The sequence below is a fragment of the Trichosurus vulpecula genome, chromosome 8 (assembly GCF_011100635.1).
Source record: "Trichosurus vulpecula isolate mTriVul1 chromosome 8, mTriVul1.pri, whole genome shotgun sequence".
NCBI lineage: Eukaryota > Metazoa > Chordata > Mammalia > Diprotodontia > Phalangeridae > Trichosurus > Trichosurus vulpecula.
Window position 1 is genome coordinate 53,210,361 of NC_050580.1, and position 24,958 is coordinate 53,235,318.

Sequence of the window (24,958 nt, forward strand, 5' to 3'; positions counted from 1 at the left end):
ATGCTGGACAGAGTCAGTGGGAGAGACTCGGTGACCTGGGCATGTTTTACCTGGAAAAGAAGAGAATCAGAGGGACATTATTGCATATATGCATATATATATATGCCTGCCCTCTGCCATGTATTAAGAGCTCTTACCCACAGTAGGGTAAGTCATTTCTCCTTTTAGGACCTTAGCTTCCTATTCTGTGAAATGGGCAGGTTGGACTAACTGACCTTTGAAGTACCTTCTAGCCCTAAATCAAAGGCTCATAGATTGAATTAGAAGGGGAATTCAAATCATCTGCTGGGAATCATCAATTTTCAGCTGGAAGGGGGCCTTGGAGTTCATCTAGAACTCACAAGTTTTTGAATTTCTAAGTCTCAGGATTCCTTTAAGCTCTTAAAAATTATTGCAGACCACCCCTCCCAAAACAATTTTGTTTATATGCATTATATCTATTGGTAGTTACCCTATTAGACATCAAAGAATCTTAGTATTATTATGAAAATAGTTTTGACCTCCTCCAAGGGGTCTCAAATGCCCTGAAAGAGTCTTGGGGACCCTTGGGGGGTCTTAGGGCATACTTTGAAAACTGCTGATTTTATCCAACTCCTTATTTTTACAGATAAGGAAACAGGGGCTGGGGGAGGTTAAGTGGCTTAAACGTGTGTCCCCTGCCTCCAGACTTAGTGAGCCTTCAGCTACAAGCCATTCCCAAAGGTCCAGCAGTTGGTATCTGTGTCATCAGAGGACAGAGCAGGTGCACAAGGGCAGAGGTCATAAAGCAAGCCAGAAATGCTTAAACTGGAGCTGTCCAGCAGTAGATGGGCTCACCGGCCCAGAATCGTGCATTCCTCATTATTGCCACAGGTGTTCAAGCATAAGATGACTCACTGTTGTCCAGGAGGAAATTGAAGAGGAGATTCCTGCCCTGGCTGGAGGGTGACCCTCTGTGGTCTCAAAGATTCTTTAAAAAAACCCAATAATTCTGAGATTCTGAGATTACAGCCATCTGGGATTCTGTGATCAGTCCATCTTGCAGCTCTGGGCTTTTGTTCAGGCTCTCTCCCATGTCTGGACACACAACCTTCTCATCACTTCTGGGAAGTGTCTCTAGTTTCCTTCAAAGCTTATCTTGATGATTACCTCCCACATGAAGCCTTTCCCAGTCCTCCAACTGTTCAGGCCTCCTCTCCTTCAGTTGCCTTATGTTGATTCTATTTTTTGTTTATACTTGTTTTGCATACTTTTCTGTGTACCCATTGTCTCCCCCCATTGAATGGAAGCTCCCTGAGGGCAAGGACTGTTTTTATCCCCCTGGTGTTTAGCACAGTGCCTGGCATCCTTAGTCTTTGTTTCTTGGTTGCCTTGGCAGTGCCCTTAAGTGTCAAGTCCAGTGACCCTGCCCATTTTCTTTCCTCCGGTTTAGTTTCACTCCTCAAATTCTTCACAGCACAGCCTGACCCATGTTTTTCTCTGACTCCCTCTGCCCTTCACAGGCCTGCTGGTGCGGGAGGTGCAGATTGAGGTGTCTCGGCAGCAGGTGGAAGAGCTGTTTGGACTGGAAGATTACTGGTGCCAGTGTGTGGCCTGGAGCTCGGCTGGTACCACCAAGAGCCGCCGAGCCTATGTTCGCATCGCTTGTAGGTGTCTCCCCATCCTCATTCCCCAGCACCCTGACCCCTTCTCCTTTCCCCGTGGGACCTGGCGAAAGCAAGCAGATAATATTAGATATTAAATATCAGCCTTTTTATTGTTTAGTCATGTCTGACTCTTTGTGATCCCATTTGGAGTTTTCTTGGCAAAGATGCTGGAATGGTTTGCCATTTCCTTCTCCAGCTCACTTTACAGATGAAGAAACTCAGGCAAATGGGGTTAAGTGACTTGCCCAGAGTCACATGGCTAGTAAGTGTCTGACCTCAAATTTGAACTCAGAAAGGTGAGTCTTCCTGACTCTAGGTTCAGTGGGCTCTATCCACTGTGCCACCTAGCTACCTATATATGAGATAAATACTCAGATAATACTATAAAATAGCACCTCTGGCACCTGTTGCCCACTTTCCCTGGGTTCTAGTCCCACCTTTGACATCTACTAGTTGTATGACCCTGGGCAAGTCACTTAACCTCTGTTTGCCTCAAGTTTCCTCACCAGTAAAATGATGGGGTTGGTCTAGATGGTATTTAAAGTTTCTTTTAATTTAAAATCTGTGATTCTGCTCCTTTGTTACCAACCAAGACCACCAGGGATGCATGATCCCAGCCAAAGGGCAGACTGGCCAGGGACTCCCACTGTGGTTGTTCCTTGCTCCCACAAGCCCCAGACAAAGGCCAACAGGGCAGGTTCCCCCAGCCTTAGAGTCCCTTGTCTGTGGGCTTCAATGCCTCTAGAGCCAATTTGAGCCCACTTTCTCAGAAGCAGCCAATCATCATGACCCTTGCACGTGATGGTCCTTCTAGGGCCTGGCTGCTTGCTTCTTCACCCATCCAGAGCCAGGTGACTCTCATTCCCATGGCTCCAAAGGATCCTCCCAACAAGCACCTCTTAGGCTGACCATTTGGCTGTCCATTCCCAGGGAGTGTGGGGCCATCTAGTGGTGACAGCAGAAAGCTGCCTTCCCTTCTCACTGCTCAGGACTATCCACCTAGAAAAGGAGGCTTTGTCCAGGGGGGCAGTCCCAGGGACCAGGGTCAGGGAGGAAGCAGCATCAGGAGCAGGTGTGCCCTTCTCTCTCTCAGTTAGAGGCAACTGTCCCCACTCAGGATGCTAACTTGGTGCTCTCTCTTCTCTCAGACCTACGGAAGAACTTTGACCAGGAGCCACTGGGGAAGGAGGTGCCCCTGGAACACGAGGTGCTGTTGCAGTGCCGTCCCCCTGAGGGAGTGCCCACAGCAGAGGTGAGTGGAAAAGCATGGGCTAGAGCACCTGGCACAGTGTGCCGCCCTCTGGGTCCGAAGCTAGAGAGCCTGACTGGAAATTCTGCCTCAGACATTTACTTCACATTTGACCTGGAATAAGTAACTTAATATGTCCTTTATATCTATATCTATATATTATATTATTAATATATTATTTATTTATTACATTTTAATTATATTTTTCTATTTATTATTTATAATATAGTATATTTATTATATGATTATATATTATTAATGTATTATTTATATGTAATATAGATATTATAGGACAGGGTTGGGCTAGATGGTCTCTGAGATACCTTCCAGTTCTTGAATTTGTGTTCCTCTGATCTGGAGTTAGATACTTACTCATCTGTTCCTTCAGTTTCCTCATCTATTCCTTCCCTAATGGGGCATCCAGGATTCCTCTCTTCCCCTGGGGTCAGGGAAGGCCTGCTTTCCCCCAGACCTGTCCCTCCTCCAAACTGACTGACCACATCTTCTCCTCCCGTCTTTGGACTTTAGCTTCTAAAGTTGTCCATCGGGTCCAGGCAGGCAGCCAGCAGGTACTTGGAGCAAAGTACCTGGAGATCCCCCTGTCAAATAGAATTTTATTGGTCTGAGTTCTAGTCTCGGCTTTCATTGATCATGTCTCCAAATGCCAGTCATTCCTGAGCTCTTCGATGTGTCAGCCCTTCCTGCTAACAGGTCCAGGTCTTGAGTTAATGTGAAAGGAAGCTGTTCCTTGAGAGGCAGAATGGCAAAAGCTGGCTTGGAGTCAGGAAGGCCTCTGTGCCTGTCCCTCCTCTGGCAGACTAGCCCCATGATCCTCTCAGTGCCTATGACAATGCCAAGTTCTAGAGAAAAGTGCTGAGCTGTAATTGTGGGAACTCCCTATAATAATGAAATCATGGGAGAGGAGAGAGACAGACATAGGGAAGGAAGGAATAGAGGGAGGGAGAGAAGAAGGAAGAGAGGAAGAAATGGAGGGAGGGTGAGAGGGAGGGAAGAAAGAGAAGAAGGAAGGAGGGAAAGAATGGAGGGAGGGAAGAAGGAAGAGAGGAAGGAAGGAATGGAGGGAGGGAAGAAGGAAGGAGGGAAAGAAGGAAGGAAAAAAGAAAGGAAAGAAGGGAGGAAGGAAGAGAGAAAAGAATGGAGGGAGGGAGGAAAGAAAGAAGGAAGGGAGAGAAGGAAGAAAGAGAGAAAGGAAGGAAAATGAAGGAGGAAAGGAAGGACAGACTTGTAGAAATTGAGTATAACACTATCCACAATCACCTAATTACCTCCCCCCACCCCGAGATATGTCTCCCACCTCTGATGCCCCCCACCACCTCCTCTTTGGTTCCTGGCATCCCTTCATGGCATGCCCCTAAGTAAGCCTCCTTCAGAGAAGCCCTCTCCTGAAATCTCCCTGGTCTCCTTGTTGAGTGCCATTTCATAGTGTCTCTTACAGCCTCAGTCCCCAGTGTCTGGGAGCGTTCCCTGCTCTGCTGAGACCCCAGCAGAGCACTGGTAAAATTCCAGCAAGCTGGCACCAGCCGTTCCCACTGACTGCACAGATGGATCGGGGCGTGATGGATGGATGGGCTTGTACGGAGACTGTCAGCTGTTACTTGGGCCCAAATGTTTATTTTGGATGATGGGGCTGTTGCTCTGACTTCTCATCACACACTTCACCTCCACACTTGTCGGTGGCTGCTGAGTTTGTCTGAAGGTCCCCAGAGCGCACATATGCATGTGTGGGCATACATGCATCCCTCACAGGCAGGCTGTGGTCAGAGCAGCCATTGCTGTTTACAGCACTTTGAGGCTGACAAAACACTTTTGTATTCATTCTGACATCAGATCCCCACAATAAGCCTGTGATGTAAGCACTGGATGTGTTATTATCCCCATTTTACTGGTGAAAAGACTGAACCTCGGAGAGGTTATGGTCACACAGCAGCTAGTAAGTATCAGAGCAGAGCTCTTTCCGTTCCCACCCATAACCTAGCCAAATGAGGTGGAAGGGGCAGAGTGGTATAGCATGAAGAATATGAGTTTAGAGTCTGAGGACCTGGATTCAAAGTCCAGCTTATTCACTCTGTGATCTTGGACAGCATCCTTTGGAAGAGCCTCAATAAATAAATGGGAAAAGATTTGGGGAGAGCGTCGAGGATGGGCCAGGGCCTCAGAACGGGCCCTTGAGGTTCGGCAGAAGGAACAGGCATGGTCAATCTGGAGGAGAGAAGACCTAGGGAAAGCCAGAGTTACCTGTCTTTGTGCATGAGGAGGGCAGTGCCCTGGAAGAGAGATTGGCTTTGTTCTGCTTGGGATCAGTACAGGGAACTTGCAAAGGCAGATTGGGTTTTGCTGCAAAAAACAAAAACAAAACAAAAAAACTTTCTTGGCATTGGAAGCTCTCCGACAGTGGAATGGACCACGCTGGGAAATAGTGGCTTTCCCTTCATTGGAAGTCTCTGGCCAAGCCTGAATGACCAGCCGTTAAGGATGTTGGAGAGGGGAAAGGGAAGTCTCCATCAGGCACAGGGACTCGATGGTCTCTGGGATGCTTCCCAGCTCTGTGATCTTATGAAGTCATCTAACTTCCCTTTACCTCAGTTAGCTCATCCATAAATACCTCATAGGGCTTGAGGGAAGCTCAAAAGAGCCCTGTGAAGTGCTGTTTAAACCTTCAAGTATCATATAAATGTAAGCTATCATTATATCCTTATTATTACTGTGAGAAAGTGGAGCCTGTGTGAAAGGGGTGTGTGAATACTCTGCCCCTCCTCCTCTCCCCTCCCACCCTCCCCTGGACAGGTTGGTCCCCTTCCTCCCTGCTTAAGATGGGCATTCCTATTGGTCTTGGACATTTGAAATTATATAAAAGAAGCAGTATATTTATAGACATATATATTTATATATATATTTATAGACATTACATAAAATATATCTCTCTGTGTGCTTAGCATTTATCTACTGCCCTGAGGTTTGTAAAGCACCTTACAAATATTGTCTTATTCGATCTTCACAACATTCCTGGGTAGGGGCTATTATCATTCCCACTTTACAGGTGAGGAAACTGAGGCAGACATGCTAAGTGACTTGCTCAGGGTCACACAGCTAGTTTCTGAAGCAGGATTTAAACTCAAACTTTGCCTCCTGGTCCAGCTTTCTACGCACTGTGGCACCAAGCTGCCTGGAAAGGACCAGCCCCATAGGGTTAGAGGCGGAAGCTCTGTGGGACCTTGGACAAGTCATTTATCTCTCTGAGCATGTTTTATCATTAAAAATAAAAATGAGCAGGTTGGAGTTAACGATACCCTCTGCCGGCTCTCAATCCCGGGATACTGGGATTTCACAGAAATCGGAATGGGCAAGTTTAGCAACAGGAAGAAGTAGAAAGGTCGACTCCAGGGTGGGGAGAGGGTGAAGAGGTGACATGAAGAAATCAACAGCCATAGAGCTGCTTCATGAGGGGCCAGTGAGATCCCTGGCCTCTGGAGGGGGCCTCCCACCCACATCTCAGGACTGCAGCTGTGTACAAGGCAAAATGTGTCAGTCTTTCTCCCCCTCCCCCTCCCCCTCCTCTCTCTTTCTTTCTCTTTCTGTCTCCCCCACTCTCTCCTCCCCTCTTTCCTTTCCTCCCTCTCTCTTTCTCTGTCCCTCCTTCTCTTTTTCTCTTTTTCTCCCCTACCCTCTCTCCTCCCTCCTCTCTCTCTTTCTCTTTCCCTCCCTCTCTCTTTCTCTGTCCTTTCCTCTCTCTTTCTCTCTCCCTCTCTTTCTCTTTCCCTTTCCCTCTCTCTCTCTCTTTTTTCTCCCTTACTCTCTCTAATCCCTCCCCTCTCTCCCTCCCTCCCTCTCTCTTTCTCTTTCCTTCTCTCTCTCTTTCTCCCTCACTCTCTTTCCTTCCCTCTCTCTTTCTCTTTCTTTCCCTCTCTCCCTCCCCCCTCTTTCCCTCTTTCTTCCTCACTCTCTCTCCTCCTCTCTCTCCCCCTCTTTCTCTCCATGTTGCTAATTAGCACAAGTGCTCTCAAACCCTCTGCATGCACCAACACCTCCATTACATATAGCCCACACCTACTTGGCTCATGTGTGAAGAGTCAGTGGTTAGCGAAAATAAAGGGAAAAAAGTCTTGTTTTTGCTACTTCTCCTCATTCATTCTAGGACAGAAAAGAAGTCAGTGAATCTTCAGGTTTCTCCTTTCTTCAGCTATAAAAAGGAGACAATCAGTAGTGACCTTTTTGGCCTTGGATCTTACAAAACTTCCTTTGGTGAAGTGGACAAGGGGACTGTACCTGTAGTCAGGAGGATCTGGATTCAAATCCTGCCTCACACACTAGTCACATGACCCTGGGCAAGCCATTTAACTGCTGTGTTCCTCACTTTTCTCCTCTGTTGGACTTGATGGCCTCTAAATCAATGATGCTCATTTTGCACCACAGTTATTTGAGTAGGGATCATAGCTCCCATCCTGTAGGCTCCATAAAGCCAGGGATCATGTGTCTCCTTATGCCTGGAACACTCTGCCTCCCCCTCACCTCTAGCTCTTAGAATGCCCAACTGCACCCAAGGCTCAGCTCAGCTATCAGCTGCTCCATGAGGCCTTTCCTGATACCTTGTTAGATGCACTGTCCCCACTGGCCCCCATTCTTGGTTATTTAGGGTTTGTATTCACTTCTCCATCTACCGCTCTGTTTAAGAATCTTCATCGTTTCCCTGAACAGATCATCTCCTGGGGTCAAGAAGTGTTTTCAATTTTGTCCTTGTATGCCTATCACCTAGTGTAGTACCTGTCACATAGTAGGAGCTTAACAAATGCTTTTTGAACTAAACTTAATTTTCTAAATTTTGGTGCTTGATCTAAACAGAAGGGGCTCAATATTTGAATTGAACATCTACCCTTCCTGCTTCATAACTTTGTCCAGGCTCTGTTGATAAACCAAATGGTCACCATTACCATCATCTTTATTAAGCTAGGCTCTCTTGTGGGTGAGGCTGGCCTAGCCCCTGGGCACTCAGTGGGTCTTCCCATGCTGGACGATTAAGCTAGACTTGTGTTCACTTAACATCCTCCATTTTTACCCCATTCCCATTCCCCAGGTGGAGTGGCTGAAGAATGAGGATGTCATTGACCCTGCCCAGGACACCAACTACCTGCTCACCATTGACCACAACCTCATCATCCGGCAGGCCCGGCTCTCAGACACAGCCAACTACACATGTGTGGCCAAGAACATCGTGGCCAAACGCCGTAGCACCACAGCCACTGTCATTGTTTACGGTAGGATGGTGGGCACTGGTAGGATGGCGGGCACCAAAATCAGAAGGGCTAAGTGTGGGCTACACACTACTCAAGGAGATTCTTTCATTTTGATGGACTGAGGACCCCACAGGAGCTGGGGACAGGAAGTAGGACTCTTGTGCAGGAAGTCCACTTATTGGGTATATTATAGTGGGGGGTGCCTTTGGTGTGTGTGTTAGATGGGCTGCTGAGAACTTTTGCTATTCAAATTCTGTCAGCCTATGGCTTTTATTGTCCTAACTACTAATGACCATAATGATGACAATAATCACTTAACATTTGTGTCATGCTAACAATGTTTCACAAAGCTTTCATACCCCATGGAGTAGATAGCAGTGTGATGCAGTGGAAATAAAATGTGTTCAAATCCCACCTGTATGACCTTGGACAAATAAATCACTCATCCTTCCCGGGTCTCAATTTCTTCATCTGTAGAATGAAGAGTTTGGATAGAAGGGCCTCTGAGGCCCCTCCCAGCTCTCCATCACTAATCCAATGATCTTTCATCTCTGATGGCCTTTCCAACTCTGAATCAATGGCCCTATGACCCATTGTGTCATTTGGTTTGCTGCCAGTCACCTGTGAGATGAGTAGGGCAGCAATCTCGTCCACTTTGGAGATGGTGAGAGCTGAAAACTAGGTCTCCTAAGTCCAGAATTTTTTCATCTGATTTTCTACTCCAAGTGATAGAGACCTGATTAGAAGCAAAAATTGCAATCTGTTTTGGCATCCTGTACCAGCTGTAGCAGTAATGGCAGATCCAGGCTCCTGGTACAGCAGGAAGCTGCTGAGTCAGAGGACACAAACATAGCAGGGGTTAGGACTTCACTGCCACTTTCTGTGTCTTTTGGGAAAAGAACACATTACCTTGGAGGAACTTGAAACCAACCTGTAGAACAGAGCTGGGAAGCCCAGTTTGAAGCCCAGTTTGAAGATGGGTTGGACCCATCTGGGCCCTGGAGTGCTGCCCTGTTATTTTTTTGGAGACAATGCCCAGACTCCTCTTCTGGACTTTGTCAGCTCCAAGGATATGCCACTCAGTTGGTTCATAGTATCCTAGATTTTAAAACTAGAAAGGACCATAGAGACCTTTGATTCTTTAATAGACCAGACTAGAAATAGGATAGACTAGAAAACTGACCCTGAGACTTATAGTTTTATAATGATTTATAATTTAAGAAGACCAGCATTCAAATCTTGCCTTAGACAATTACCAGCTGTATGACCCTGGGAAGGTCACTTAACTCTGTCTACCTCAGTTTCCTCATCTTTCAAATGAGAGGTTGGATTCAATGGCCTTTATGGTCCTTTCTATTTCTAAGTATTTTCATTCTAAGATCCAAGGGTGTGCCTTCTAGGGGGCACAGCTATAATTTGGGCTAAGGGTTAGGGGGGTAGATGTTTCACAGTACAGTGATGGCAGCCTCTCTCTCTCTCCTCCCTCAGTGAATGGTGGCTGGTCCACCTGGTCAGAGTGGTCACCTTGCAATAACCGCTGTGGGCGGGGCTGGCAGAAGCGCACCCGCACCTGCACCAACCCTGCCCCACTCAATGGTGGTGCTTTCTGTGAAGGGCAGGCCTTCCAGAAGGTTGCATGTACCACCATGTGCCCAGGTAAGGACAACCTTCCATATAGCCCGTACATGCCCAAATGTTGCTTCTCCTAGCCTTCTAATGGAAGGCCCAGACTCAGGTCTGGTACCTGTCATCCCCTACCCCTCCCCAGGAATAAGAGAGAGCTCAGGCTTGGAGCCCCCAGAGACTTAGGCAGCTGCCTTATAGCTTTGAGATCTCCCATCTGGATATCACTCAGTTTGGGTCTCCCATACATCCCTTCTCAGCTGGTGCTACCCATTGGATAAGCCCAGAGATCCCTGGGAAAGGCTACACGCCCCATTCCTTACCTATTGAGATCCTCAGCTGCTCTTCCCAATTTTGTAATGAATGAATCTTCTCTTTGTTTCATTGTCTGATCTATGTGTGTCCATGTGTATGCATGCGCGTGCGTGTGTGTGTGTATGTGTTTTCATCTACATCTTGCCTGTATCTGTGTCTGTATTTGTACAATCAAACGCATTTCTTTGCATTGGGTTTTCTATGTGTATCTGACTTCATGTCTGCTTCTCTCTCTGTGTGTCTCTCTGATTGTACATGGCCCTGTGACGACTTCTCTGCATTGGGCTGTGTTTTCATATGTCCTTCTGCTCTCTCTGTGTACATCTGACTGCGTGTATGTGACATCGGACTGTTCCTTTTCATCTGTCTGACCATGTGTCCATATATATGTATACATACATACATATGTGTCCATGTGCCTGTGTGCATGCATGTATGTGGCTTTGTGCCCCCATGTTGGGCTGTGTCTATCTGGTTGTATGTGGGTGCCTGTAATGTCCATGTTTCTCCATCCTTGTGTGCACATGTGTGAACATGTGGGTGGGTGTTGCGTGATCCACAGTAGACGGAGCATGGACAGAGTGGAGTAAGTGGTCGGCCTGCAGCACAGAATGCACCCACTGGCGGAGCCGGGAATGCACTGCCCCGCCACCCCAGAATGGTGGTCGAGACTGCAGCGGGCTGCTCCTTGATTCTAAGAACTGCACGGATGGGCTGTGTACTCAGAGTGAGTGAGCTGAGGCTGGGCAGGCTCAGACCAGGCGGGGGGAGGGGAGGGTGGAGATGTGGAACAGCAGGCCCCTCCCCCTAGAGAGTGTGGAGAGTCAAAGCTTTCCCTGACCATTGGTGGTGCACCAAGGTGGGGCTGCGCCAAGGTGGGGGGCTGCTCTGGGCTTCCAGTCATGTCATTTCTGTATCCTCTTCATCATCATTCTCACCCATGTCATTTTTCTTTTACTTTGTTTTCTCTAACAGATAAAAGAGTTCTAACTGAACCCAATAGCCACCGTAAGTCCCCATTTCATGACCATTTTCTATCTGCCATGGGATCATTGGTTCTCTCTGGCTGGCTGTCTTCTCATGGGCTGGAGGGTGATGAGAGGTCTCTGGGGGCTAGGGGAACAGAAGGACCAAGAGCATCTCATTCCTGGAACCCCACATCCCAAGGATCCAGAAACCCCGAGGTGACCAGGCTTCATCCTCATTCGGAGGGGCCATAGCTTCTAACTGGAGGGCATTCTGCTCTCTGAAGTAGACAGAGACATTGCACCTGCCATCTCGGGAGACCAGGGCACCCAATGGACCATGAGGGAGGGCTTGGGAGGGCTCTTGGACACTTTTTCACTCATGACTTATTTTATAAAAGCCTAGAGGAAGGAGAGTGACTTCCCCAAGGTTACACAGTGACTTAACCCTGGGTCCAATCCTTTCTCCATTTCCTGAGAGGAGGGAAGAACTCTGCTCTGTAATTCCTTTGGAGATGGTACCCAGGCTGAGCTCCTCTTCTGGTGTGCAAACTATTTCCTGCCACCCAGTTAGCTCCTGGCATCCTAGATTTTAGACTATAGAGACCTTTGGAGCAAGCTTCTCCTTTGATAGATTAGAAAACAAGGCCTGACACTTATAATCTTGTAATGACATATAATCCAAGAAGACCAAGGTTCAAATCTTGTCCAAACTAATTAAAACTTGCTGGACATAGTAGTCTTGTTCCCAGAAAAGAGAGTACCCCTAGGATATTGAAAAGATCACTGTACCAAGGACCTAGAGACCTGACATTTAGCAAATTAATGAGCTCTGTGTCTCAGTTTCTCTTTCTGTCAAATGGGAAATCCTTACCTTAGAGGAAATATTATGAGTCTTAAGATTTGTACATACACAAACACACACACCTACATCATTTCCTGACCTATAACATGAGGTGATTGGAGTAGATTGAGTTCTTTTTTTACACATTTTTTGTATCATGGCCCCCTTGGGTTGTCCAGTGAAGCCTTATCATAATGTTTTACAGTAATTTTAAGAAATGTTATATTTCAGTTAGAAGTTCAAAGGAAAAATGTCATTTTTTTCTATCTAAGGTACAGATCCGTTGGGGCCTGGAGGGTCTGTGGACTTCAGGCGAGAAACACCTGGATTGGGTGGTTTCTGAGGTCCCCTACTCCTCTGAATATATTAGAAATGGTTGAAGGGACCTCTTGGCCTGATGAGGAATTTTGGGGGGCACAAGCAGACTTCTCTGTTCACAGATGGTCCCTTTTAGACCACCTCAGGTGAAGGGTGCTGCGATCTGGGCAGCTGGAGCCCAAAGGATGTTGGGAATCTCCCTGGGAGAGGCAATGTTCTTGTCTTGTAATGTCTGGATTGTTTCTTGTAGCCATAGATAGATGGCTACATAGGCTGGAGAGTAGTGGGCATGGGCATTAGACACCCCGGCTTCCCAAGGTCCACCTGAGGTGGGCAGTTTGGTATATGGGGTTTAGCCAGTGCTGCTGCTGCTTCCTTGGAAAAGGGTGAGCATCAGAGGGAGTCAAGGCACTGAATCAGCTGCCTGAGGTGCTATCCTTCCCCTGTTCTGTCCCCTCATCCCCTTGCCTTCCCTTATTCCTGTCCCCTCCTGCTTCAGGCTTCCTCATGTTTTGGTCTCACATACCCTGAGTCCTGTCCCTTATGCCCCATTCCGGACCATTCGACCTTCAATTTTGCCCCTTGTGCCTGACTCTTATCCTCTCAGGATAGAGACATTCTCCTGAGAGAGTCAAATCACAGGACAGGAATGTGGGGTTTCTATCCACTGAGGTTGCCTCTCCTTCAAAGACTGACACCAAATGGCTGGTTCTACTCCCCCACACCACACCCCAGGGTTACCTCTGGGCACCCCATCATTCCCCATTCTCACCCACATCACTTGAAGCAAGACCAACTCCTCCCTAGAAAGAGAGCCAGTCTCCCTCCCTCCCTTCCTCCTTCCCTCCCTCTCTCCTTCCCTCCTTCTCTCCATCCTGCTAGGGACTTACTATCTCATAAGTCAGCCCCCCCGGGTGTCCATGCTAATAATGCCACAGTAATAACACGAAGGCTAATAAAACAGCAATAGCCAAATACTACTGTGGTAATTAAACTACAGCTCCCAGATAATTCTGGAGTAATAAAATTAGCAATAATGCTGAACGACCCCCAGATCTCTGGAGGAGGGTGGGGGGGGAGTGCTGGGGGAGGGGGAAGAGGCCAGGGTGACTAATTAGAGATTGTAAATTACTGAGCAAATGGCCACATGTGGATTATACGGTGAACGAGAAGGCAGGCAGAAGGTAGCCAGGGTGGCTCCTACTTCTGCAACCATCCAAGAGGTGGGAAAGGGGGGGCAGGGAGCCCCAGCCTCTCAGCCAAGCTATTGGCCATAGCAAGCTCCACTGAGCAGCTCCTGAGTTCTAGGTGGGAGCCAGATCAGAATGTGACATGTGGTCCTTGCCCTGATTGAGCTCACTGTCCCCTAAATCACAGGTCATAGGTGTAGAGATGGAAGGTGACCTTGGAGGCCATTGAATAATAGCTAATAATAACTAGCATTTATGTAGTCCTTCAAAGTGTTCACAAATAGATGAACTCATTTGATCCTCCCAACAAGCCTGTGAGGTAGGCACTGTTATCACCATTTGACAGATGGGGAAACTGAGACTCAGAGACCTCCCATTTGTCCAGGGTCATACAGTTAGAAGGGATTGAGCAGAGAATTCAATTAAATAGCTTCTTTTTGCAGAGCCCTTTGCTAGGCATTGAGGCCAATGCCAAGTTCAGATAAGGCAGAGTGCCTGCCTTCATGGAGCTTATAGTCTAATAGGAGAATGGGACGCATAGCTAACTCAAACATGTTGGGTGAAAGAGCTGTAAAATGAGGGAGAAGACTGGGAAAGGTGACAAGGAAGCAGAGGGAGGGGGAACCTGGCATCTGTTTCCCCAGGAATATTGAAGACTTCCACCTTGCCCCAGTTGCCTCTTGGATGGCAGAGACAGCATCTGCTTATCTTAAAGCCCAGACTTAGACCACAGCCTTGTTAGGAAAGGCCCAGGCCTGTGACCCAGCCTGAAGAATCTCAGGGCCTCCCAGAACCAGACCGAGCAAAACCTGATCATACCCCTTTCAAGGCTGAGTGGAATTCCATTCAAGACTGGGGATGGGAGGGTGTACCCAAGAACTCCCAGGAGGAAAGGTGGAGAGAGTCAGCTACTGGGGCAACCAAACAGTCGATATTCTTATCTCAGGATCACCTGAGGCCAGATGGCTGGACCCAGATGTTCCCAGCTGGTGACAACAGCTAGCTGGTCTAGCCCCTGCCTCTCATGCATCCCTAAGCTTGCTGACCTTGTGCACACCTGTGAGCACAGTGAAAGGAAGGGAGGAGGCTGCCTCTCACCATCACTCCTCACCTTTCCCCAATCTTTCCTTACATTACTCTCCATCTCCCTTCTGCCTCTCAGCTTCTGGGCTATGGCCTTCTCCTTCTTCTCCTCTCTTCCCATCTCCTCAGCCTATTATTTGATCTTTCTTAGGGGGCCATCTTGCTTCCTGAATATGGGAACTCAGAAACAGGTGCAGGAGTGGGGTTGTGTCCCAGGGGAAGCTTAGACAGGTTGTATGGCCTAATGGAAGAAGCCCAGGCCTAAAAGTCTGGAAACCGATACCATAACTCATCATGTGGCCTTGGTTAAGACATGTACCCATTCCTCTTCCAAGACCTGTTTCTTTTATTCGTAAAAGAGGGATCAGATTATCTGTTGTGCCCTGTCAATCTATCAAAAGTTAGGACAGAAGCAAAGAATACATAGGAACAGCATTTGGAAATTATTAGTGCTTACTTCCCTGGACATATCCTGTCCTGGTCTGGCAGATCCCTGAGCCTGTCAAAGTTGAAAGTTTTGAAAGGCTGGGGGGCCAGGGCGAGATCCCCTTTATACCATGCAAAATTAGGCACCTGGGCCCTCTCCTGCTTATAATAATACCTGACATTTTTATCACATTTTAAGGTCTGCAAAGTAATATTGATTCACTGTCTTATTAGATAATCCTGATAGGCTGGTGAGATTACTACGACCATTTCACAGATGACACCCCATGATCCATTCAGACTAGGTCTCTGATGGGAGCACTAGGCTCTCTTTGGAGAAGTCTTTGTGTGTCATCCCTGATGACACTCAAAAAAGTTCAGTGATTTACCCAAGGTCACACAGCTCGTAAGTATCAGAGGCAAGATCTGAATCCAAACCTTTGTGATTCCAAGTCCTCTATCTGGTACCCTATGCTGCCTCCATGGGTGTAGGTTGGAGCTGGGGGGTATTGCTCCAGTTTCTGAGGTGAAGGTCTCCGTATTGCCTTCTCTCCTTCTTACTTATTCCCACTTCCCTTTCCCCCCAGTGATGGAAGCAACGGGGGACGTGGCTCTCTATGCAGGCCTGGTGGTGGCCATCTTCGTCTTCATCGTCATCCTCATGGCTGTTGGGGTGGTGGTGTACCGGCGCAGCTGCCGTGACTTTGACACGGACATCACAGACTCATCCGCTGCCCTTACTGGTGGTTTCCACCCAGTTAACTTCAAGACGGCCCGGCATAGTAAGGAGGAGAGGGGGAAGGAAGAAATGGCCGACCCTTGGAGAGAGCAGAAATCTTAAGATGGAGCCGGGAGGAGGAGGCAGGGTGGACTTGGGAACATCAGGCTTTGTTTAGAATCTATTAGTGAACAATTACTGAGTACCTGCTGTATGCTCAGCCCTGGGCTAACTCGGAGCTGTGGAGGGATACAGATTTAGATGCCCTTAGCGCAGTGTTTGGCACAGTAAATATTAATGAGTGTTTGTTGATTGACCCACCTACCTGTTCCCAATCTTAAGAAGCTTACCACCCAGCAAGAGAGAAGCTGATGGGTTTATGGGAAGGAGAAATAGGCTGATGGGTTCTTGGGGCACCAAAATATTACCACAGCTGTAAGAACACCAGCCTTGGCTCCATGGTTGTTGGGGTGGTGTCTCTGACAGGAGTATCAGGGGCTTTTTGGAGAAGTCCATGAATGCCCACCCTGATGATGTTCACCAACCAATCCAAAAATACTTACTAAGCATCCACTATGTGCTAGGAAGTGTCCTAGGTGCTGGGGATACAAAGACAAAGATGAAGCCGTTCCTTCCCTCAAGGAGCCTGCATTCTATTGGAAGAAATGCCACATTTGCTGTGATGGCCCCTCAAGATTCTTGAATACAGCTATCACACCCTCCCCAAGTCTTTTCCTCTACAGGCTGAACATTCTCAATTATTTTGACTGATCTTCCTATGTCATAGATGGTCTTCCTCCTTCAGCAATCACCAGCCAGTCGGGACCGTGAGGATATTTCCTGGGAGAGGGCAGCGCATGGTGGCTAGAGAACCAGCCTTGCGGCAGAAAGACCTAAGTTCAAGCCCTGACGCTGACACATTCTAGCCTTGTGACTGTGGGCAAGACATTTAAAGTCTCAGGCCAACTTCCTAAGGCTGTAAGATACAGATCTACATTCATGGAGGGACTTCCCATACCAGAAACCCCTTTCATAGGTAAAATCAGGTCTAGACTTAAAAAAAGACTGTGTGTCCCACTCTAAGATAGATACAGCTGGAAGAGAAAGATTAGATTGGTTCTGTTTGGTTCCAGGAGCCATAGGTGGAATATACAAAAGGGTCAGCTAGATGGCACCATGGTGCACAGAGCACTATCAAAAAGACCTGAGTTCAAATCCAGCCTCAGATACTTACTGGCCGAGTGACCCTGGACAAGTCACTTAACTTCTGTCTGTCTTCATTTCCTTATCTGTAAAATGAGACTGATAAAAGCCCCTGCCTCCCAGGTTGTTGTGAAGATTAAATGAGATGTTTGTAAAGCACTTTGCAAACCTTAAAGTAGAATTGCTAGTGCTGACTATATTATAGGAAAAGCCACGACCCCACCCATCCCAGAGAAGGTTGGGAAATAAGACTAAACTACATGAAACAATCTAAGAGACCAATGAGTCAGTGTGTAATAAGTACATGATTGAATGAGAGGTGAACCTATTCAAGATGGAGAGGAAGGCTCATTGGATCATCCAGGGAGGGCTTCACTGAGGAGGCAGCTGGTGCTGGATCTGAAATCGTGGGGATTTGAGGCTTTTGAATTGAGACTAGGGTAAGCGGCCCCTAAAAGTTCCTGGGAGAAGAGACCAGTGCACAGGAGGTGAGAGAGTGATGTCCCAGAACACGCCATCTAGCCCTATCTCATCTGGCTGACAATGTTCTCTCCTTCCTCAAACACCTGGAGAATACTTTTACCTGATCTCTGCTTTTACCCCCATCACCCCCTCTCTTGTATGATAACGACTATGATGATGATGACGATGATCATAGTGACCACAATGGTGATGGTGACGGTGACGAGGATGATGATAAAACTGATGGCGACAACAACGATGATGAAGATGGTGACAACAGTGATGATGGCAATGATTGTGATGATGATGATGACAGTGATGAAGATGATGCCGATCATAATGGTAACAATGATGATGATGATGGTGATGATGATGATGATAAGACTGATGGCGACAACAATGATGATGAAGATGACGATGATGATGGTGAAGAGGAGGAAGATGATTATGATGACAGTGATGATGAGAATGATGAGGAAGATGATGACGATGATGATGGTGAAGAGGAGGAAGATGATTATGATGACAGTGGTGATGACAATGATGAGAATGATAAGGAAGATGATGACGATGATGATGGTGAAGAGGAGGAAGATGATTATGGTGACAATTATGATGACAATGATGAAGATGATGACAATGATGATGGTGGTGGTGATGATAACTAGCATTTACATAGCACTTTGTGTATTAGACTCATCTATGCTTATGTCGAGCTCCCCAAATAGAAAGGAAGGTCCTTGGAGGCAAGGAATATTCTATTTTTGTCTTTGTATACCCCAGCTCATAGGCAATGGGGCATGTTAGTTACAGAGCTAGCCTTGAAGCTAGGAACATGAGTTTAAGGCCTGCCTCTTACTTGTGCTAGCTACGTGATCATGAGTAAGTTGGTTTCCCAATGGTCTCAGCAAGTCTCCGAGACCATAAGTTGCCAAGAAGATGCCAGCCTGCACTGGTGGAACGCATCTCCTCACCTGAGAGTTCCCTATGCCAATGAAATCACATGTCCAGGCACTACATCATCCCATCCCATTGCTCAGCTCCTAGCACAGTGCCCTGAACATGCTTAATCCAGTGATGCTGGCTTCACATTCCGTGTGTGGACATTATCTCTGACTATCCCCCTAGCCTGGAGTTCTCTCCCTCCTCGTCTCTGCCCCTGGGGTTCCCTGGCTTCTTTCATGGCCCAGCTAAAATCCCACTTCTTCCAGGAAGCCTTTCCTGATTTCCTTTAATACTCTCTGCTGATCATCTCCAATTCATCCCCCCATGGATCTTGCTTGTGTGTAGTTTTTTGCATGTTGTCTCCCCATTACACTGTAAGCTCTTCAAGGGCAGGACTGTCTTTTGCTTTTTTTTTATATCCACAGTGCTTAGCACAGTGGCTGGCATACAGCAGGTACTTAATAAATGCTTATCAACTGACTGTTGACTTCCATATTGAATTGCAGACAATCCACAGCTGCTGCACCCATCGGTGCCTCCTGACCTTACAGCCAGTGCAGGCATCTATCGAGGGCCTGTGTTTGCCCTGCAGGACTCCTCTGACAAGATTCCAATGACCAACTCACCCCTGCTGGACCCCCTGCCCAGTCTGAAGATCAAGGTGTACAACTCATCCACCACATCATCCACCCCGGGTCTGCCCGATGGGGCCGACCTGCTGGGTGTCTTGCCCGTGGGCACCTACCCGGGCGAGGGGATCCGGGATGCTCACTTCCTCAACCTTCGAAATGCCAGCCTGGGCTCCCAGCAGACCCTGGGGCTGCCTCGAGATCCTAGTAACTGTGCCAGCGGGACGTTTGGCTGCCTTGGGGGAAGACTCACAATTCCTGGCACAGGTATGGCCCCAGCCAGAGTACCAGGGCAGCACCTTGTTCTAGGCAGGTGGGGCCATGCCTGCCGATTCCTCTAGATCCCCTGAGGAGGGCATGGCCCTTCCTCTGCTCCTCTCCTTTGTCCTACTCCCTTCCTCCTGCCTCTGTTTGCTGTGGCTGTGCCCCTTCCTGCCCTGGCTCCTTTTCCTTTTGGATCAGCCTATTGTTATGGTCTCTAACTACACCCTTCAATGATGAAAATGATGATGATCATAGTGGACACTTAGATAGTATGTTAGAGTTTGTAGAGCCCTTACGACAGATCACAGAGACTGAGTTCTGGAGCCTGAGGAGCCTGGGAGTCTAGCCTCCCTTTTTTATAGATGAGGAAATCAAGACAAAGTAGATTAAATGGCTTGCCTCCGGCCAGAGGCAGGATTCCAACCCTGGTCCTCAGAATTCAGAGCCTGTGCCCTTTACACTGAGGTAGGCTTAGCATATATTAATTACCTTGTTTGAGCCTCACACAATCCTGAGTAGGGAGCACAGGTGTTATTTTCCCCTGTTTACAGTTGAGGAGAGGATAAATTACTCGCTCAGTAAATCCGAGAAGCAAGAATGGAATCCTGCTCTTTTTAAGCTGAGGTCTAGCACTTTAGCCACACTTTTTATGATAAATCACAGGGCTGCCACTCTTCCATTTAGAATTATAAAATCATAGGAGTTTAGAGCTGGAAGGAACCAACAACAATAGCCCACATTTTCTATAGCTCTTTATAGTTTTCCCCACCACCACCCTGTGAAGTACGTACTATATCATCCCCATTTCATATATGGGCAAACTGAGGATCAGACAGGGGAAGTGAGTTTCTTTCAGCTTCATAGACAGTAGATGGCAGAGCTAGGATTTCAGCCCATGTTGTTAGCTCTGACGACTGGACTTTTATGTCAAAGACTCATTGGACTTGACTAGGTCACACAAGGCTTGCATTTAGTTCTTGCTGGCCTTGTCCCTGGCACAAAAGTCATAGGCTCCTAATCTTGAGAGCTGAAAGGGACCGTAGAGGCCCTCAAGGCCAGCTCCCTCATCCTATAGGTAAAAGAACCTGAGACTCTTTCCCAGAGCCACATAGCTTGTAAGCATCTGAGGCAGAATTTGAACTGAGCTCTTTCTGACTGGGTACCTCAGCCCTGGCATTGGGCTGGGGAGCAGCCTATCAGTCCTGCAGGACTCCTGCCCCTTGCCCAGCTCTCTGCCCCCTCCCCCACTGAACTCCCTTTTCCTCCAGGGGTGAGCCTGCTGGTACCCAATGGGGCCATCCCCCAGGGGAAATTCTACGAGATGTACCTGCTCATCAACAAGGCGGAGAACACCCTGTGAGTAGCTGAGGCCCTCTCCCCCCACACCCCTCCCCCATCTCAGGGCTCCCCTTGGCCTCTCCTTCTCTTTTCTTCCTTTTTGGTCATCCTATCCTTGCTACCAAGTGCTGACCCCGAGAAGTCCAGGGCCCCTCACTGTGGCACCTGTTTGGTCCTGCCCTCCTTTCCCAAGCTGGGGCTTCTGCTCCAAAATGTTCCCTCCTTTTCCCCTCCCATCAAAACTCCTATTCCCTGAGTGCCCAGATATGAATAAATGATTTCCCACAGCTAGGTGTGAGTAACTCACCACAACAGGCCCAATGCCTCACCCTTCCCAGGGGCATTTACATGTCCAAAACCGAGACTTCTTAAACCAAAGGCATGAGTCACTGGTGGGGGAATATTGCAGCCCTCCTACTGGACAAGAGAAGAGTGAGCCTGGGAGGAGTTGGAGGGAGGGAGGAGTGCGGCCTTTCCTGATGCCTCTCAAATCATACCCTGCTGCAGCCCCCTGCTTCCTCCACCCGATCAGCCCTCCTTCCCCTCACCTCCCATGAATGGAAAACTGTGAACCCCCAGAATTATGGAAAGAAAAAGGGTCCCTGTCCGTAGGGAGCCTCCTTCTCTGACTAGGCAAAATTATGGGAGTCACCATGAGGCAAAAGGGGAAAATCTATGACCTGAGAGCTAGGAAGGGCCCCTGAGGCTAGCTAGTCTAACCCCTCATTTGACAGATGAGGAACCTGGGTCTGTGGGGGTCAAGTGGTTTGTTCCATGGTCATGACCAACAGAGACAATATGTGACCTCAGGTCCTTTGATTCCAGAATCAGTACTCTTTCCGTTTGCTGCCTATCTCCCTCCTTCTGTCCTCCCCTACTCTCCTAGAGCAATCAGTTTGGAAGGGGCTTAGCATCACTACAGAGCAGTAACCCTGTCCTCCATCAGTAGTAACCGCATAGAGTCCCTCCACTCCCTCCCAGTAGGCTGAACCCATTGTCCCCCAAGCAGGTGTCATTGCCTAGGGTTCCAGGACAGGTCAGCCAGCGTTGGTCCCTTTTTTGGTAATGAACAGTATGTCAGGCAGTGCTGAGTTTCTATTCCATAGCCTTCACACCATGATGGGAGGTTGGTTACTGTCTGCCATTTGACACAAGGACATTCTGAGGCTCCAGGGGATGAAGGTCCCCTAGAAGATGGTAACAGAGTTAGAAATAGCCCCTGAAGTTACAGCCTCATGCTGGGACTTTTGCCTGGTCTAAGTCCTTTCTCCTTCCATTCCTGGCTGGAAGAGGACTGTCTGGAGCTTAGGATCTCTCTCTCTTTGAGGGCAGGGACCTTCATTTTTATCTCTCCCTCTTTTTCCTCTCTCTCCCTGTCCCCTTCTCTAGCTTACCTTCAGAAGGGACCCAGACAGTATTGAGTCCCATGGTGACCTGTGGGCCCACGGGGCTGCTCCTCTGCCGCCCGGTCATCCTCACGGTTCCCCACTGTGCTGAGATCAGCTCTGGTGACTGGATCTTTCAACTGAAGACTCAGTCCCACCAAGGGAATTGGGAGGTAAGAGGAAGGGTGGAGTAGGCCAAAGCCTACTAAGAGCTAGCCCTGTCTCCTCCATTCCCTTCCCTGGGGGTAGGGGGTGATGGGGGACTACCCTTATGCTACCTTTCCTGCCATTCCAAGGCCTCCAGGAAGAGGGATCATCTCCTCTTTGGCTCACCAGCCAAGAAACTCTGGGGATTCTCAGCCCCAGAGCCCGGGGGGGGGGGCAGGGAGCCAGCCTGAGGCCCCACACGTCTCTAGATCTGACCTGTGCCCTGTGGGGCTCCTCCCATTCCACTCTTGGCAGGAGGTTGTGACTCTAGATGAGGAGACCCTGAATACCCCTTGCTACTGTCAGTTGGAAGCCAAGTCTTGCCACATCCTTCTGGATCAGCTGGGCACCTATGTGTTCATGGGGGAGTCCTATTCCCGCTCGGCCATCAAAAGGCTCCAGTTGGCCATCTTTGCCCCTGCACTCTGCACCTCTCTGGAGTATACCCTCAGGGTCTACTGCCTGGAAGACACACCTGATGCACTCAAGGTAGGCTGGGGCTTACCAGTCTGGGGCCACATTTTACGTCTCCTCAACCCTGATTTCATGGAACCTTCCAAGCTTCCCCTGCATACTCAACATGGCACCTTCCAACTCCCCTAGGGCCATCTTGGTCCTCCCCTGATGACAATAAACAAGATCATTTATTAAATGCATACTAGGTGCCAGGCATTGTGTAAGATGCTTTAGGATACAGGGACAAAAATGAAAGTCCCACCCCTCGAGGAGCTTACATTTGAGACCTCAAAATACTTCTACCATTGATAATGTTCCTCTAGTCTTTTTCTACCAACCACCCTCCAATAAAAAGGTCATGGCTGGACTAACGAGGCTTGAGAATGATAAGCACATTCATTTGGAGAGGTTTAAATACAGGGCTGTGTAAAATCCCTCAGGGGAAAGAGTCCTGGCCAGTTGTGCAGTAGGGGTGGGGGTCCAAGAAGGCTTCTTTGAAGAGATTCAATTGTAGTTGGGTCTTAAAAACTGAATGGAAATTAACTGGGTAATGAGGGAAGACACTTCAGATGTAGGGCATGGTGAGGGCACAGTCAGGAAATGCAGAGTATGTATTCTAGGGGATGCTGAGTAGCCCAGTTTACCTGGAGAATTAAGTGTGTGGTGTCTGGCCCAAGGTGGAGCCTTGAATACCAGGCTAAGGAGCATGAACCTGGTAGACAGTAGGGAACCACTGAGTGTTTTTGAGCAGAGGGATGACATGGCCAGGTCTGTGCATAAGGTGTCAGAGCTGATTTAATAACGAGAGGCATTTGTCTGGTCCTTGCAGATTGCTTCGCATACACTAGCACATTTGAACCCAATGGTCACTCTGTGGAATAGGTATCACAAGTGTATGATCCTTATTATACCGATGAGGACCCAACGCTTGGTGACTAGACCATGGCCACACAGCTAATGTAACTCCACGTCTCTCCTGACTCCTAAGTGTGGTTCCATGATGTGAGCTCCGTGGGACCTTGGGAGGAATGGGTTGCAAATTGCCTTATTGGATACATACTTGTCTTTTCTCATTCTCTTAACGATGAGCCAAGCACTTAGCATGTTTGCTGGGGCTGAACTCTGCGTGAGAGGCTGGGGAAAGAGGATAGCCTGGCCTTTAATTCATAACCTAATAGGGGAGACAAGATAAACTTAGGAGAAACCACTAGACAGTTACAGTGAAAAAGGATGCCGGTCCCGCGTGACTCAGATATAATGGAGGCAGGGGGAGTACAGAGACCAAGGCTCTCCCAGGCTGAGGGAGTGGGGAGTAGAGGCTCAGAAATGACCTCGAAAGCATCAGAAGTCTAGCAGAGCCCAGGTTTGGAGAACAAGGAGAGAAAACAGCACAAGGGCCACACTCAAGCATTTTTATTGGCATGAAACATTAACTAACCCCCTCGAGTGAGTGGGAGATCTTAGCTGGCCCAGCTTAGCTTGGACCAAGACTGATCTTGGTCTTAGAAATTTCTATGAGATCTGGAGTCTCTATATAGTATTCTCAGGTCTTGGGGGTCATTCTTTAACTCTGTGCTTTTTATCCTTTCCCTTGTAAATCTGTCTCTGTGGAATTTCCCTATTGCTTCTCCTCACAAATCAATAATTGTTCCTTGTACCAACCCACAGCCATCTTTGTCCTTTCCTCGGGTCCCCTGAGACCACAGGCTCATCTTTTATCTCAAGTCTGGCATTTAGTGCCATCCTGCCTCCTTCTTCTGCCTTCTCTAACCTAGCTTCTTTTTCATCTGCCGCCTTCCCTGGACTGGGCTTCTGTTAGTCTTCCTGGGGTGCCCCTCTCCTTGTTCCTGGTTCCATCTGGCCCTTACTAGGACTTGTCAAGGTTAAGGGGAGATGGCCCAGTTCATGAGCTCCCCTTTTGGGTGCCCTGCAGGAAGTGCTGGAGCTGGAGAAGACCCTAGGTGGGTACCTGCTGGAGGAGCCCAAGCCCCTGCTTTTTAAGGACAGCTACCACAACCTTCGCCTCTCTATCCATGATATCCCCCATGCCTTGTGGAGAAGCAAACTGCTGGCCAAGTACCAGGTGAGGAGACCGACCTGGGGCAGTGGGAGTGGTATAGGGTAGCAGAGAGAGAAGGGTGTCTCCTAATGAAGGGTGGAGAGGGCCTTGGGCTCTGGGACCCTAGGGCCATGACCTAGAGCTGGAATGGGATTTCCAAAGCCATCTAGTCCAACACGTCCATTTTACAGATGAAGAAACTGAGGCCCGGAGGGGTTGTCATTTGCCCAAGGTAATAAGGGTAATAATTAGCAGCAGCAGAATTTGAACCTGGGTCCTAGGACTCTTTATATAATGGACTTCTTTTCCATATAGAGATGCCTCCTTAACGATCACAATAACAGCTGATGTTTCTAGGGCCCTGACAGACTTGCAAAGCCATTTCTGCTTTTTTAAAAACAAATT

General features: G+C 48.3%; 1 protein-coding gene across 1 annotated transcript in view; it reads left to right on the forward strand.

Moving 5' to 3' along the window:
* Nucleotides 1–24,958, forward strand: part of UNC5B (unc-5 netrin receptor B) — a 78,156-nt gene that overhangs the window by 48,615 nt on the left and 4,583 nt on the right. Inside the window, exons 11-22 of the mRNA XM_036736506.1 lie at nucleotides 1,482–1,625; nucleotides 2,774–2,877; nucleotides 7,964–8,144; nucleotides 9,612–9,779; nucleotides 10,624–10,788; nucleotides 11,037–11,069; nucleotides 15,475–15,669; nucleotides 18,722–19,111; nucleotides 20,377–20,464; nucleotides 21,836–22,004; nucleotides 22,294–22,527; nucleotides 24,428–24,577. Coding sequence (XP_036592401.1) covers nucleotides 1,482–1,625; nucleotides 2,774–2,877; nucleotides 7,964–8,144; nucleotides 9,612–9,779; nucleotides 10,624–10,788; nucleotides 11,037–11,069; nucleotides 15,475–15,669; nucleotides 18,722–19,111; nucleotides 20,377–20,464; nucleotides 21,836–22,004; nucleotides 22,294–22,527; nucleotides 24,428–24,577 — 2,021 coding nt within the window. The remainder of the gene's footprint in view (nucleotides 1–1,481; nucleotides 1,626–2,773; nucleotides 2,878–7,963; nucleotides 8,145–9,611; nucleotides 9,780–10,623; nucleotides 10,789–11,036; nucleotides 11,070–15,474; nucleotides 15,670–18,721; nucleotides 19,112–20,376; nucleotides 20,465–21,835; nucleotides 22,005–22,293; nucleotides 22,528–24,427; nucleotides 24,578–24,958) is intronic.